The 16,190-nt window shown below is 42.4% G+C and overlaps 1 protein-coding gene and 1 long non-coding RNA gene across 5 annotated transcripts in view; one reads left to right on the top strand and one right to left on the bottom strand.

The window, feature by feature from the left end:
* The window catches only part of Itk (IL2 inducible T cell kinase), a 64,771-nt gene that overhangs the window by 2,275 nt on the left and 46,306 nt on the right, over window positions 1-16,190 (top strand). The window contains exon 1 of one of the 2 annotated variants that reach the window (XM_042283880.2): window positions 12,723-13,076. The exons of the other annotated variant lie outside the window; for it this stretch is intronic. Within the exon in view, the coding sequence (XP_042139814.1) occupies window positions 12,972-13,076 (105 nt within the window). The 5' untranslated portion in view covers window positions 12,723-12,971. Of the gene's footprint in view, window positions 1-12,722; window positions 13,077-16,190 lie in introns of those variants that run through there. 2 annotated transcript variants of the gene reach the window in all.
* The window catches only part of LOC121831769 (uncharacterized), a 38,710-nt gene that overhangs the window by 7,003 nt on the left and 15,517 nt on the right, over window positions 1-16,190 (bottom strand). For 2 of the 3 annotated variants that reach the window (XR_013053237.1, XR_013053238.1), the window contains one exon: window positions 12,919-12,995. This is a non-coding gene — a long non-coding RNA (uncharacterized LOC121831769). Of the gene's footprint in view, window positions 1-10,330; window positions 12,996-16,190 lie in introns of those variants that run through there. The other variant, XR_013053236.1, reaches the window with a different exon arrangement.

Below are 16,190 nucleotides of genomic sequence, written 5' to 3'. Positions count from 1 at the left end.
AACAAACAGAAAAGGAACTAAAAAGAGAAAGAAAAGTTTCATAACAAATAATTCATTCTGTAGCCTTTAGCTGGAGTATCTAATGTTTCCCTGATGGACAAATCATATATATATATATATATATATATATATATATATATATATATATATATACATATATATCTCACATCGAATTCCTTGTTTTCTAATACCAATGATTTATATTTAACATTTCAAAACCTTTCTTTAAGCATTATAGAAATTTATTAGTTAGTTATTCGTGGTCACTGAGTTATTATTGTACATGCCCTGCCTATAGTACATTGCCCAGGGCCATCAATGAGTACAAAACAATGTATCACGTAGAAGTATATAACTTGCACTTGTGTGAAGAACTTTTTTGTGTTTTCAATAAAAGCTTCAGTACTGCCCCATCTGTGAAGTAGATATTATGATAGCACCCATCTCATGAGAACATGGCCCAGACACAGATAATGTGTGTGAGCTGAGATATTGAAATTACCATTTGGCAAATAGAAAAAAAAAATGTTGGCAAGTTCACGCAGTTCAATTTAAGACATAGCATACTGTTACCCTATCAGCATATAGTAAACTTTAGCCATTATATATGTTGTGTTCTCATCTCTGAGAGAACTGTCAGGCTGGCATAAGGTCTTCATCTTCAAGTGATGGGAAAGGGTAGAGGGAGGGATCAAAGCCAGATAAGAGGAGGGCCCTTGATGGGAGATATATACTCATGGTTAATAACAGTAGCCAGGGTCACTCCTCTTAAGCTCTTAGCTTCTTTTTCCCTTTTCTTCATCTGTAAAATGGTGTTCCTGATAGTTCAAATCTCTTTCAAATTGTTACACCACATGAAAAATACTCAAGAACAAATGCTAGCATTTTACAAACCAAGTGTTCGGTCCAACTGTAAATATCCAAACCCACTCTCTTACACTCTCAATGGAGTGAACTTCTATTTAAATGTGAATATAGTTTGGGGATTATATGCCTGTCTCCCTGAACTGTGCTGTGAAAATGGTTCTGGGCTCCCAGAACCTCCTTCATCCCACGGTAACAGTGGATCAGAAAGGTAGAGTGCTTGCACGTGGGGACATGCACATATAGCTCCAGATACTCCCTGTGCCTACCAGGCATTCTGTAAAATGGTCTCTGCTATGTAGCTGTGGTCCTTTAGCAGAGAAGGATAAGGGCCTGGTAGCATGCTGGTAAAAATGGGTCGCAGACACTGTGTTAGTAGAGGGGAGTCATGGAGGCCTGATTTGTAGTGTTTGTTGATTTCTCTGTTGTAAATAACTCCTTCATGGAGCTGGGATGTAGCACAGCTAGAAGAGTATTTGCTTAGCCTGCATGAAGCTGAGTTCAGTCCATAGCCCTGCATAAAGTAAGCATGGGGTGCACAATTATAACCCCGCACTCAGGAGGTAGAAGAAGAAAATCAGAGGTCCAAGGTCATTTTTAGCTGTATTGTAAGTTTGAGGCCAATCTTCAGTGCATGATAGCCTATTTCTAAAAAGAAGAATCCCTTTGGTCATTTCAATTAATCAATGTGACATGTGGATCACAAATTCCTGAAAACATAGCCGCTTGCTCTCATAGGCCAGTATAAGCCAACCCTAGCATACCACTGGCAGACTTAAGTACAATCTCTGGGGAGTTGTTGACCACTGAACCATAGGAGAAAGAGAAAAATCAGAGGGCCCCAAGCATGAGATAAAAGGGTCAGCATAGATGAAGACAAACATCACAGGCTGAAAAAACCAGCGTAGCTGATAAGAGCTGGGTTTAAATCTTACCTCTCTCACTTACCAGGTGTGGAATTTCAGGTAAGACATTCCATCTATTTAAGGCATTTTCCTATTTGTAAAGTCAGGACCCTCATGATTCTCCCTGTTTCACAAGATGCTGAGTACATTCTAAGAAAAGTGTGTTGCAAGCTTCATGCTCATTTTGTGACATGGCAAGATGGCTATTACCCACCATCATGATCTTCTGACAGGATTCCTTATTCTAATGGCTCTTTGCATCATAAGGATCAAGCTTGCTATGCTTCCCATGGTGTGGGATACAGTACCACCTAATAAGGGATGGAATGAACAGTCAAGATCATTGGCACCCCAGCTATTGCCCAGATGAGGGTCTCCTCTCCCTGAGCTGCAGTCTGATCTAGCAGCAGAACCAGCTCTCCCAGCATGCAGCCTTCCTGAATGAAAGAGGACAGGTGGGGAGATGGTTCCTTCCTTCCCTTTGTATCCATTTTGTAGCATCATCAAAAACACACTTTCTGGTATCAGACAGGTCTGGGTCAAAGATCAGATCTACCACTTGAGCTGTGTAACTTGCTATAAACCATATAATGCTGCAAGTTCTCAAAACTGCCATGTTTTTGAAAGACTGAATGTTCCTTTTTCGTTTTCTTTTTAACAAGATGGAGATCACCATTATTATAATAATAAACAATGACTAACATTGACTGAGCATGGCCTATGTGTCAGTGTGTTCATATGAATTGTTTTTGGATAAGCAGTATAATCGTTCTATAAGTAGAAACTGTTATTCCCTCCTTTATAAATCAGAAAATAAAGTGAAGAGAATTTAAATAACTTCCCCGAGGTCCCTTACGTCTTCAGAGCTGACAGAGTTCTGTGATAAATGGTGCTTCTTGTGATTAGCAGTGTTACTGTCTGGTTATCATAAAATGGCGTGTAAAGGATTGCTCTGTAAAGGATTCTGAACATCGACACCTCCTGTTCTCTGGGTCTGTCATGGTAAAGTACAGCATGAGCTCTGTCCCTTCTGTGCATACTCCAGGACAAATCCCGCCCCCGCCCCCCTTTCTGGAGCTCTGTTCCATGTGAAAACAATGTGAATGCATTCCTCACTTGTTCTACTAAAGTTGCTGCAGTCCACCTGCATTTCCTCGGTCACTTTGCCAGTCAGAGTCCGCATGTCTCATCTGGCACTGCTGCTCTTGTGATGTGTCGCCCCACCACACTCCCCACAGCAGCCTGGGTGAGCACTCACATGGCGGCTGTGATCAGTTGACATGGTCCTCATCGTAAGCAGGCATGTTGCTTATGACAGTGTTATCCCACTGGGCTGAGCCACCGGAATCTAGCACACATGTCCCTCTTCGTCGTCTCTCTGGGCTCTAGTCATACCACACTATTCATCTCTAAGTGTCCCTTCCTTAGAGAAGCCTTCCTTGACTTCTTTAGACTGAGTCAACCTATTATGTTCTGCCATAGTAACATGTGCCCTTCCTTCAGGGTCCATGCCAAAGTCATAATTGCCCATTTCCTAATGTGAGGCTTCATTAGCCTGGAGCTGTGTAAGGACAGATATCTGATGATACCATCAGTTTCTACAATGCTTTCTGCCTCTTAGTATTCATTAGTTTTTTGTTTACTTGTTTGTTTTCGTCTTTGTTTTTTTTTTTTTTTTCTTGTAGAGGGCGTAGAAGGATAAAGGAAGAGAAGAAGGGAAGGAAATACAGATCCAGGGTGGGATAGTGTAGCACAGATGAGCCTCGTTAGAAAAGTGTGCAATACTAAAAGAGTAAACACATGACATAGAAGAACCAAAGGGAGGGTTCAGGATATAAAAATAAGAGTCCCTGGGGGAAACAGACATGGCCATGTCTTAACAAGAGTCCCTGGGGGAAACAGGCCTGGCCATGTCTTAACAAGAGTCCCTGAAAGAAACAGGCATGGCCATATCTTAACAAGAGTCCCTGGGGGAAACAGGCATGGCCATGTCTTAACAAGAGTCCCTGAAATAAACAGGCATGGCCATATCTTAACAAGAGTCCCTGGGGGAAACAGGCATGGCCATGTCTTAACAAGAGTCCCTGGGGGAAACAGGCATGGCCATCTCTTAACAAGAGTCCCTGAAAGAAACAGGCATGGCCATGTCTTAACAAGAGTCCCTGGGGGAAACAGGCATAGCCATGTCTTAACAAAAGTCCCTGAGAGAAACAGGCATGACCATGTCTTAAGCAAGAAAGAGTTGGGTAGTTGGAATTCTCAGCTATGTCAGAGAGACACCTATAGAAGCCCCCAGGTTCAGGAGAACCATCAACTCTGCTCTCTTTCCCTCTTTGCCCTAACTGTATTTCCTTCTGTCGTGTTTACAGCTAGACCCTCTGTGGGTAATACTCTTAAAACTACCTGAGCATTTCTGCTGGAGACTTTCACCAATTATGATCCCTCCCCATTTTGTCCCGATGTGATTTCATTGATGCTAGCTGGGGTCCCATGGACAATTGAGCTTCCATATCAATCTGTCATCTCCCATAACACCAAGAGTCAAGTTTTAAAATTACAACTCACATGCCCCTCTCTATCTCAAAACTCTATGTGACTGTTTAGAATACTTAATTCACAGCTACGGCCCCCAAGACCCTTCATTGTCCATTTTTCTGATTCCACTTGATACTGCACTTGCTCTGTGTGCCTCAAGCACATCTGCCTTCTTTCTGAACCTTCAGTGTTTCAAGTTCACATTCTTTTTGGGGCCCTTGCACTCAGGACTGGAGTGAGGCAGTTGAAACACGTACCATGGGGGTGCTGTTTCTCATGAAGTACAGACGATCCAGTGGCTTTTCGGAACATCCAAGATTGCAGAAGGATCGATTTTTTTTTCTTCCTGCCTGGCCTCTTCCCTCTCTCCTATTTTCCCCTTTCAGCTTTAAAAAGCTTACAGATAAGCTGGGCATGATGGCACAGGCTGTTAATCCCATACTCTGAGACAGAGGCAGGAGGATCTCTGTGAGTTTGAGAGAGGCACATACTTTCATTATTCCCTGCAGTAGAAATCAGTCTCAGTGAAATACTTTCAAGGAGAGAACTTACTGTATATGAAAGAATTAACTGGAAAGCACAAGAGCGTGGTTTCCACAGGGTCCAAACAAGACTCACATTTGAGTCCTAAGGAAGTTAGTTTAAAGCTCTTCTCAAATCTTCATAGGTCACCTGCTACACCATTATCTAATTTTATTAACTAATAGTAAATTTTCCTATCTGTCAATGACTTATTAGGACACCAGAAAAAGTAGGTCTTCCGGGATGTGATTTTTGTCAAGAGGCAAGTTGGGGGTTGCCCTCATGATACTCAGGAGTCTCACAAAAGGGGTCCAGAGGAGGAAACTGCGCTGAAATATTTTTAAATGCACATAAAATTCCCCTTGTAGACTGCCTGTCTGTCCTTGAAAGTCAATACAAGTTTTTATAGATTTAATAGAATGAGAGCTTGGCACAAGATGTCATGTCTCCACATAATTTCCATCAGTTGGAAGTTCTTCATAAACTGTTATTTACAAGCTTATATTGTCATCTAAAAATGGATTTGTATTGACGGGTGGTGGTGGCTCATGCCTTTAATCCTAGCACTCGGGAGGCAGAGGCAGGTGGAACTCTGTGAGTTAGAGGACAGCCTGGACTGTTATACAGAGACCTGTCTCAAAAAACTAAAGAGGGAAAGAGAGGGAGGGAGAGGGGGAGGGAGAGGGGGAGGGGGAGGGGGAGGGAGAGAGGGAGAGGGAGAGGGAGAGAGAGAGAGAGGGGGGGGGAGGAGAGAGGAGGAGAGAGGAGGAGAGAGGAGAGAGGAGAGAGATTTGTATACAGACTAGGTAAAAAACTTAAAAACTTTAACTGTAAAACAGTTTAATTTGGAAATCCTTAAAGGATAAAAATAGATCCTTCTTGAAAGACTAAATCGAAATGACCAACAAGTTTTTGGAGAAAATGCTCAACTTCATTAGCCATCAGGAAAATGTAAATCAAAAACACATTAAAATATGATTGCATCCCAGCTTCATGTCCTTTTTTTATTGAATTATTATTTTGAGCACTTCATCCCCGAGCACTGTGTCTACATCACTCCCACCCTTCTCTGCCTTCTCCAACTCCTCCTGTGCCCTGCCCCCATTCATAACCTCTTCTTCTTTAATTATATTATTACATACAAATTACTGAGTCCACTTAGCATCCCTCCTAGGTACATGTGTTCAGGGCTGACCACTTGGGATTAGACAACCTAAAGAGGAACTCAACCCTGAAGGAAACTGATTCTCCCCCTTTTAGCAGCCATTTATCACCAGTAACTCTTCATCTAGAGGTAGAACCTTGAGGAATTTCCCCTGTATGTGCTGGCATGTCAACTGGTTTGTCATTATGCCTGTCTTGTTCAGGCAATCATATTGTTGAGAGATCATGAATGTATTTTCCCTGTCATGTCTAGGGGACATTTCCTAGCAGCCGGCATACTGATCCTCTGGCTCTTAAACTATTTCTGCTGCCTCTTTAATGAAGTTCCCTGAGCCTTAGCTGTAGGGGTTGTGTTGCCGATGGGGGTTGAGTAGCCCACTGACACCTATTCTCTACATTTTGACCAATTGTGGATCTCTGTAATAGTGTCTGTAGCTAAAAAGGAAGCTTTTTTGATGAAAGATGAAAGCCACACTTATCTACGGGCATAAAGAGAAGCATTTAGAAAACAGCTAGAAATTCCATCTTTAAAAAAAAAAGGTAGTAGTGGGCTCTCCTCTAGGGTCTATGACTTCTCCAGCTGGGCAGTTGGCTAGGTTTACAATACTAAACATGAATTCTCTCCTGTCAAGTGGGCCTTAAGTTCAACTAAGCAGGTGTTGGTTACTCCTAAGATAGAAGTGCCACTATTGCACAATGGGGATATCTTGCTGGGCCAGTCAATTGTTGTGGTTTGTAGGCTTAACAACTAGGTAGGACTACCAATTGCTCCTCTCCCTTGGCAGCTGACATAGCACCTTCTGAAACCTCTTTTTTATTTTTTATTGTTTGTTAATCATTTATTAAATGCCTACTATGCTACAACCAATGATGTGGGTGTGAAGAATATAGTGTTAAATAATATGAATGAGGTGTTTGCCCTCATACGCAGGTAGAGGAGATAGCCCACAGTGAAGTACATAACGGTAGATACAGATTGGCAGGTTCTAAGACAGACCTCAGCAGCAACTGGGGCAGAGTTGGAAGGAAGTGTGGTTAGAGAGGGAATCTGTATCTAGGCCAGAGTCAGAGTTTGAGGGAGGATGGATGTACCAGTCAAGTAAAAAACAAACAGACAAAAACAACAACAACAACAACAACAACAACAAAACAAAACAAAACCAAAAACAGAATGGCATTCCGAGAAGAGGAACTGCAAGCTTGAGGACCCTGAGGTAAATAAAAGCTTGGCCCATGTGAGGAGAGAATCTTGAACATAGTTCAAGAGAAACCTGCAATTTGAGAACGCAGAAGGCAGACTATGTGAGCCATCATGGGCCATGGCAAAGAGTTTGAACTTCATTTGAACAGCAGGAAGCTACCAAATGGTGGAGGCAGCCATGGGACACCATCTGTTTTATATTTGGAAATGGTTGTTCTGACCGCTGTGGTGCTGACAGATTAGACACAGGGCAGGCCAGGAAGCCAGGAAGCCAAGTCATGGCTACTGACCCAGCACGTGGCATCTCATCTCGCGGGTTGTTCTGTAGTTATTTCATGTTTTAACTTTTCTTGTGTCCTTCAGAGGGCTTGTCTGGAACCAAAGATGGTAGAAATTGGCCCATTTTATTACCTGGGTCAGGACCAGGTTATCCTCTAGCAATGAAGGCAGAAAACAAGGTAGAATTCAATTAAATCAATATTAATACCACAAAATAGAATAGAAAGCCTTCAGATTATTATACTGCTAAAAGTAGTTAATAAAACAACTAGACCCAACATATTTTGTATAACTTCTTGTCTAAAACTACCAAATTACTGTGCAGATATAATTTCAAATAGTTAAAATGATAACACATGGCAATTTTATATTCTACTTCCCCATTCATTCTTTTACATAAATACACTTCTGTAGGTCTATATGGCCTTGAAAATAATCACTTTCTCATATATCTGAATTTTTAATGGTTTGATCCATTCTTTGCAAAGACAAAATTCTCTGTTTTATGTTTACATATATATGGATGAACATGTCTATCATCTATGGCTCAACATTCAAGTTGTTTCCAGGTATGATGAAAACACATATATAATAGAAGACTGATCCTTTTTAAAAGTTTTTGTAGGATTGATTTCTTTGTACAATAACTATATCATAGGATAATAATATTTTACATTTATTTATTTAGTGTAAAAGTAGGTGCATGTATGCCACAGTCCACAAGTGAAGTCAGAGAACAACCTTTGGAAGTTAGTTCTCTCCTGCCGTGTAGGTTCGGAATCAAACTCAAATTGTCAGCTTGGTAGCAAGTGCCTCTACCTGCTGAGGCATCGCACCTGCTCAGGATAAGAACATTTCCTGGGCTCAAGCATTTATTGCTGTATCATTTTCCGAAGAGCTAAAGCAATTGTACAAGCCACCAAAAGTAGTCCCGTGTTAGTTATAGAACCATTCATATTTTCTGAGAACCATTTATCTTTCTAAGAAGGAATTAATAAAAAATTCCATTGCTGTGATTTTCAAATACTTTGTTTTTATAGGCACCGTTTCGTGTCTGTGTTTTTTTTTTTTATGTGAATGAAATAATTTGACTTTAAGTCAGTCGTGTGTATGGACCTGTACAGTAAGGTTGAAGGAATACCCAAAAGCATGCTCTCTGCACCATCCAAGTCTCACTAACAGTGGCTAACTAACTGGTCATCCCAGGGGCTCCGCCGAGAGCTTCATGTGGATGAGCCCATGAGCTAGACTAGCCAGCGCCTAGTCAAGGAATGAATAAAATTCAGGAAGGTGTCACCTAAGCCACCCTGACTGTTCTGTAGCAGTGGCTCGTCACATTCGGCAGAGTTTAAAACACTGACAGTGGCCGGCAGGCTACAATCCTAGGTAAGGAGCAGAGGTAGGGAGCAACAACATGGCCACTTAACAGGGATGAGGGACAGCATCTGGTCACTCCCTCACTGTCACTTTGTTGCCAGAAAATCAAGGGTTTCAATTAGACCAGTGGGGTCCCAAACTTCTTAAAACATAGAACTCTCCTCCACGCCTTTAATTAATTACAGTTTCTATAAGGAATGATTCTTTAAATTGAGGAAGGTGATTTCAGATTTCCTTTGGAGTAAGGCTATTTATGTGTATGGAGTCTGAGTGTGTATGTCAGTTTATAAAATGCCACCAAGTATCCAGTCCTGTTTGAGGGGATAAAAGAACACTTCAAGAAATCAAGGCCTGGAAGAAAGAGTTCAGCAACCAACAGCAGGAATCACAATACCTGTGTCTGTTGAAGGAGTTCAGGGCCCAGGACACTAAGCTGTGTAAGGACAGGTTCAGGGAAGATGGGGGGGGGGTGCCTCACCCACCTTCAACCCTATAGATGCCTGAGTGCCAGAATGCAGTGAGCAGGTAAAGTGCTGCCCCAAACTGACCTCAGACCTTTCTCAAGAAAGGCAAGTCTAATGGAAAAAGGAAAGGATCTTCTCACTTTGTCAGCACAAAACATTGAAACAGTGTGGAAAGTAAGCCTGGCCCGTGCACCAGGAAGCATCCCTTAGTTCTTATCGATCCTAGCATAGCATACTGAAAATATAAAATCCTTGAACCCTATGAATAAAACGATCCACTTCAAATTGCAGGGACAATAGGCCAAGACTTGTCTCAGTGTACTTTTGCCTGTGTTTCAAATTGATCTAATTGGATCATGTAGTGGATCTGATGGTTGGGGCGTGTGTGGGCCCTTCCTCGTCCTCTGTACCTGTCAGAACTCTCACCTGCGGACTCATCACCTACATCTCCACACAGAGATGGACAGAAGCAGAAATGTTCTGGTGACGGGCCATTTACAAATCTTCTTATGTATATAATATATCTCCATTTTTAAATTTTTATTTATTTATTTATTTTTGGGTTTTTGAGACAGGATTTCTCCATGTAGCCCTGCCTGGTCTGGATCTTGTTCTTTGTAGACCAGGCTGGCTCGAACTCACAAAGATCTGTCTGCCTCTGCCTCCCAAGTGCTGGGATTAAAGGGGGACACTACCACTGCCTGACCCATATTTTTGAAAGTTACCAAATGCTACACAGTAATGAAATTTCCAATCCTTATCCCAAACTCCATTTCTCCAACCCCACATCAACCAACATGAGCCAGCAAGGTGGCTCAGCAGATACGGGCACTTGCTGCCAAGCCTGGTGACCTGAGTTCAACCCCCAGGACAGATAAGGTAGAGGGAGAAAATTCTCTGTCTACATATGCACATGTGCATGCGTGCGCACGCGCACGCATGTACACACACACACACACACACACACACACACACTAAATAAATGTAAAAAGTTAACAAATATAATCAGTTTCTCACATACTTTCCAATGATGCTTTATTCATCTACATGTAATACAACCAGAAAAGGCTCTTTCGTTTGTTTTTTATACAGTAGTAGCATAGTCTACACACACTACTTTACCTTTTTTTCCCCCTTCTATTGGTTAACACCCTAGTTTAGAGATCAGTCTATAATGGATACACACAGAGCTTCTTCATCTTTTACGAATGTAAAAATAACTTATTGTGTGGATAAAACCTTTCCATTGTACGTTTAGTGTGCTTCTGACTGTTTTGTTTTTGCAAGCAACGGGGAATGAATAACCTTGCCACATATGTCACTTTAATGAATATAACCGTGATTGTTAGTCGGAGGCAACTTTGCCACCCTGTGGACATTTGGTCTCGATGGAGATGTGGAGAGGTAGTTGCTACTGGCGTCCAGTGGGTAGAATCAGAACCAAAGGGTCAACAGTACAGAGACTGAGAAGCCCCAGTGCATAGAAAACATGTCCAGATGTGGAGTTGCGGAGTTAACGGATATTAAAAGTTGCTGTTTAGTGACCCAGTCACTCGCCACAGAAGTTGCTCTTTCTCCAGAGCCATGTGTTCGAGCTTCTTCTCAAAACCTCAACAACACCCTTGTCTCATGCTTTGATCTTTGCTGCTCTGATAGGTTTAAAGTAATCTAAGTGGAATTTATTTGTATTCCTGTTGTCACAGTAACTGAGCATCTCTTCGTATGTTTTAAGAAACATTTACATTCCTTTTGCCCATTTCTCTAGAAGCCTGTTCATAACTCGCAGGAGCGCTTGGTGCATTTCCGTGCAGTCTCGTGTTAACTTACCTTTCCACCCCCAAAAGATCCGTACCCATCCTCCAGTCATTCTGGAGCTCATATCCTAGTTTATTTCCATTGAGAGTTCCACACATACTGTCGTGGGGTCCACACATTCCACTTTCTGCTGCAGCACTCTGACCTGCTGTTCCTTGTCAGTCAATTAACAAATACGATTTAGACATTGCCTCTGTCGAGTGATTTTCTGAAAGGCAGTCAAACTGTTCACTATCTCCTCTAGCTGCAGACTCTTTGGGGCTTAAAAAGAAGATAAAATATGTTTTCCGAGCACACTAAACATCCACCATGCCCTCTCCTGGAAAGATGGGGAAGGGGGCTTTGGAAGAGAGCTCACAGGCTAGAGATACTGAGACAGTGCATGGGACCTGGAGGACTGATGCTTACCGTGTGGCACTTTGTTCTTTCAGAGACCAGGTCCTGCTTTGGAGCCCCGGGTAGCCTGGAATCAATGATCCTACCTACCAAATGCTGGGATCATAGACACACACCAGCATGCCTAGCAACACATACTTCTTGTAAACAAGTCTAAACTAACATTTGTGTTCCATTCTCTGTTTTATTTTTTAATCTAACATGATTTGGGCTTATAAATTATTACCCACTTACAAGGTACACATGTCCACACAAAAACTCAGTGATTTACCTTGAACAAAAATGAAGGAAGAAAATGGCTGTCCCTTGAGAACAGGAGAGGAACTGCCATGAACTTGAACCTCCAAGAATATACAGAAGGGCAGGTGGCAGATGCTGCCTGGTTCCAGCTTCTTGCTAATGGGGTTATGAGGTCACCACATTTTACACTCCCAAGCTTTTCATTTGGAATCCCTTACCTTCTCCCTCTGTCCATCTGTCACTGTTGTGTTACAGTGTGGTGTTTTTGGAATGCTTCTGTCTGCTTTAAAATACCCTCTAGTTTTGCTCCCCTCTTCCTTTTTCATGCTGTCTTAAAGACACCTCAAGTCTCATGGAAACGTATTACTTCCGCTATGAAACTCTTCTATTTGACACGTGGGAAAACCAGCATTAGCAGCTTGGAATCTTTTTTCCCCTCCTGTATTACTTTTTTGGATATTGTCTATATTAATATCTATTTCATCTTTTTCAAAAAAATGAGATGATTCAGCTATTGCTTTAAATCTGCTTTTTTAATTTAATATATATATACTTGTTCCTTTATATAGACAATCTCTCTTTTTTATTAATGACTACAGGGTAGTCACAGGATAACTAACACATTAATTCAACCATTTATCTTGTTTTTCTTTTCTAGTGCAATAAGTAACACTGTTACAAGCATCCTTTCTCTCATATCTTTATACATTTTGAGCAATATATATATGTATATATATACATACATATATATACATACATATATATATATATCTTTTTCTGCCCCTTATTTTCAAACCTCAGCTATGCCCCACTGATCTGTGTTTTTAATATTATTATGAGAAAATATGTTCATAATTTGAGTAAGAGAATGGCAGCAGTTGCCCTCTGAAAGTTAAATGAGAATAGAGTTCTCTTTCTTTTCTCTTGTAAAATTCTCACTTTTTGCCTAGTCAGGACGCTGCTGTTGAAAAGATGGCCGACCTTAAAGAAGCCAGATGCTTTTCCCCACAGCCAGCCTCGTAGTAAACAGCAGAGTGAAACTCGGCTGTAGTGAAAGCCAGAGCCTACAGCTTATGTCTGAGTGAGAGGTGGGTCTTGTGGAAACAAGGAAAGAAAAGCAAGCAGATGGGGGATGGGCTGCCGTTTCCCCACTTACAACTGGTGCAGCTTGGACATCGGCCCTGACTTTGCCCTGGCTTCCAACCTTCCATGACGAGGTCCAGCGAAGATGGGCTGCAGGAAGGAGAGAAACAGCCACAGCTAGTTACAAAGAGCACTGGTGTTGGACAAAATGATGCCTTTTTCTCAGAGAGGGTAATGGTCTCGTCTTTCCTGGGGGCTTCCTGCGACACAGGTCAGCACTCAGCATCCCCTCAGCGCCCAAGGACCAAGAGAACTACAAAGAGGGAAAGACGTGAGCTGCAGGCCCCACACCCCCACCTGCCTAAGTCTGATTCCAGGTCCCCCCAACCCCAAGCAAGCCTCACACAAGAGATGAAACTACAAGGGAGAAAACCCCCAAAGCTATTTTAGAATTGCTGTGAGTGGGGAAAATGGCGCCCCCTGCGTCAGTCAGTTAAGTTTTATTTCACATGAATTTTCAGATGGAACAGTAGCTAAACTAGACCCAGAAGGGGCGTTGAGCAGGACACTTGAGATGCCTTGTTAAGATCCCGATCGCATCAAAGCATTGAGGGTGCTGTGGGTGGTTCCTCTCACAGTCTGATCCCAGGGAGGGCCAGCAGATAGCCACACGCAGAGGAAGCTGGGAAGCCAGGAAGCCACCCTTCTCATGATTTTGTCCTCATTCTACAAGTTACTAGGAAAACAAACGACCCCAGCTGTCAGAGTTGTCAATCTCACCAGCTAAGTGTGACTACTGTCCTCCCCAGTGATGTTTCCTGATTACATATGGCCTTTTTTTTTTTTTCTTGGTTTTTCAAGACAGGGTTTCTCTGTGTAGCTTTGCGCCTTTCCTGGAACTCACTTGGTAGCCCAGGCTGGCCTCGAACTCACAGAGATCTGCCTGGCTCTGCCTACCGAGTGCTGGGGTTAAAGGTGTGTGCCACAGCCGCCGCCACCACCACCCGACGATTACATATGTCCTAAAAGAACATTTGAGCAAAGAAAATATGGATGCATAAAGACAAAAAGGGCACAGGCTTCATTTGTGGACAGGAAAAGGAAAGGAGGAAGAGGAAGTGAGGAGCATGTGAGTGACAGTTCATCACTCGAATGACGTTAATTCGACAGTGTTTTTAAGTATTTGTTTCAGGTCCTCCGAGTTAGCACAGTGACTGAGGAACCATTTTTTGCCACTTTCATGAAAACAAGTTATATCAGAACTGGAAAGGTGGGATAGCAGTTAAGAGCAATTTTTCCGCTCTTGCAGAGGTTCCAGGTTCAGTTCTTAGTACCCAAATGGTGGCTCCCAAATCCTTAACTCCAGTCCCAGGGAATCTGATGCCCTCTTCTGACCTCCACAGCACTGCACACATGGGGTGCACATGCATACATACATGCAGGCAAAACAGCCAAAACATAAAATAAATACATCTTCAAAATATTTTTAATACAAAGTTATTAAGAGGTTGAAACCTTGGCCCAAGGATGTGCAGCTAGTGAGGAATGAGTCAGGGTTTGAACCCCAGTCTGTCTGACTTGGAAGCATCCCTTCTCCATTCTGCTCTACCAAAGTATAAAGCAGTAATTCTGCTGTTTTTCACACTCGGAAATGTCCTCTTGAGGGTGTTTAACATGTAACTTCTTATTGATATATCCACTGGGCAAGCAGTGATGGATCCAAGGAACTGCCATGCTGCGTGTGTGTTCCCAGGGAACACACCTGAACCCCAGCTGAACAGGCCTGTGCAGCAGAAACAGTGTTCCACTAAGCCATGGCTGGAGGAAATAGGCTATGCAGCTAACATACACCGAGTTTGGGTCATGAAAGCTTCCTGTCAGCATCGAAGCAAGAACGATAACCAATGATGTCTCCTCGCTATGAATTAAGGAAACTGGCCTCCCAGTTTTCTCATCTATGTCATGGAGAAACAGTACTTTGTTGGGTCATGTTGAATGCAATGGAGAAAGAAGTTAAAAATATTGTTGACTTTTCATTGTTTTCCCGTCTCTCTCTGAAACTCACAATCTCATTCTATTTCATATAAATTATTGATTCAAAAGAGGGTGTAAAAGCCACTTGCACCAGGCGGTGGTGGCGCACGCCTTTAATCCCAGCACTCGGGAGGCAGAGCCAGGCGGATCTCTGTGAGTTCGAGGCCGCCTGGGCTACCAAGTGAGCTCCAGGAAAGGCGCAAAGCTACACAGAGAAACCCTGTCTCGGACAAAAAAAAAAAAAAGCCACTTGCACAGTCTTTTGCAGTTTTGTACATAAACCAGTTTATGCGCTTGACACATAAACTAGCTATATTAATCTGTGGGGACACCGTAGCACTTTTTAAAATTTTATGTTCTTGTGTTTTTATTATGACTCTTTTAAAATTTCATTATTTATTGTATACTGCATTTTGTTATGAGAATATTTTCATACAAGTATATATTATGTGCTGCCTATCCTCCTCCCCCTCCTCCCCCTCCCCTCCCCCTTCTCCCCCTCCCCTCCCCCTTCTCCCCCTCCCCTCCCCCTCTTCCCCCTCCTCCTTCCCCTCCTCCTCCCCAGTCCCCTTTGTTCTCAACACTTTCACTTCTACTTTCATTTCATATATGCATACATGATTTTATGTATCTATAAAATCTAGGAATCGAATATGAAAGAAAACATGTAATAATTATCTTTCTGAGCTGCCTTCCTATGGCTGTCTCCAACTGCATCTGTTTCTCTACAAATTACATAACATTGTTTTTCTTTGTAGCTGAAAAACGTTCTGTTGTGTATCTATCCAGCCTTGTCTTGACCCTTCCCTCTGTTGAGGGACACCTTGGCTGAGTCCATAACGTAGCTGTTGTGAATGATGCTGCAGAGTTTCTCTGTGATGTAGTGACTGGGAGTCCTTCGGGTAAACACCCAGGTACTGCTGGCTCGCGTAGGAGATCCACTTGTAGTTTTTAGGGAACCCACTGTGTTGACTTCCATCACGGCTGGACTAGTGTATACCCTTCCAGTGGTATATAAGGCTTTCTTTATGCCACATCCTCACCTGCATTCATCTTACTTGTTTTCCTAATGACTGAGATTCTAACTGGGGTGAGATAGAATCCCAACATACTTTTAATTTGGACTTCTGTGAGAGTTAGTGAAGCTGAACTCTTTTTTATGTGTTTAATGGCATTTGAGTTTCTCTTCCAGGAACTAACTGTTCATCTCGTGATCCCATGTATTGGTTGGGTTGCTTGCATTCCTGTGGTTGAGGTTTTTTTTTTTTTCAGTTCTTGATACATTTTATATTTCCATCTTCTGTCAGATGT

The sequence above is a fragment of the Peromyscus maniculatus genome, chromosome 8 (assembly GCF_049852395.1).
Source record: "Peromyscus maniculatus bairdii isolate BWxNUB_F1_BW_parent chromosome 8, HU_Pman_BW_mat_3.1, whole genome shotgun sequence".
Classification (NCBI taxonomy): Eukaryota; Metazoa; Chordata; class Mammalia; order Rodentia; family Cricetidae; genus Peromyscus; species Peromyscus maniculatus.
Note: the sequence above shows the minus strand (reverse complement) of the source record. Positions and strands in the feature narration are given on the sequence as shown.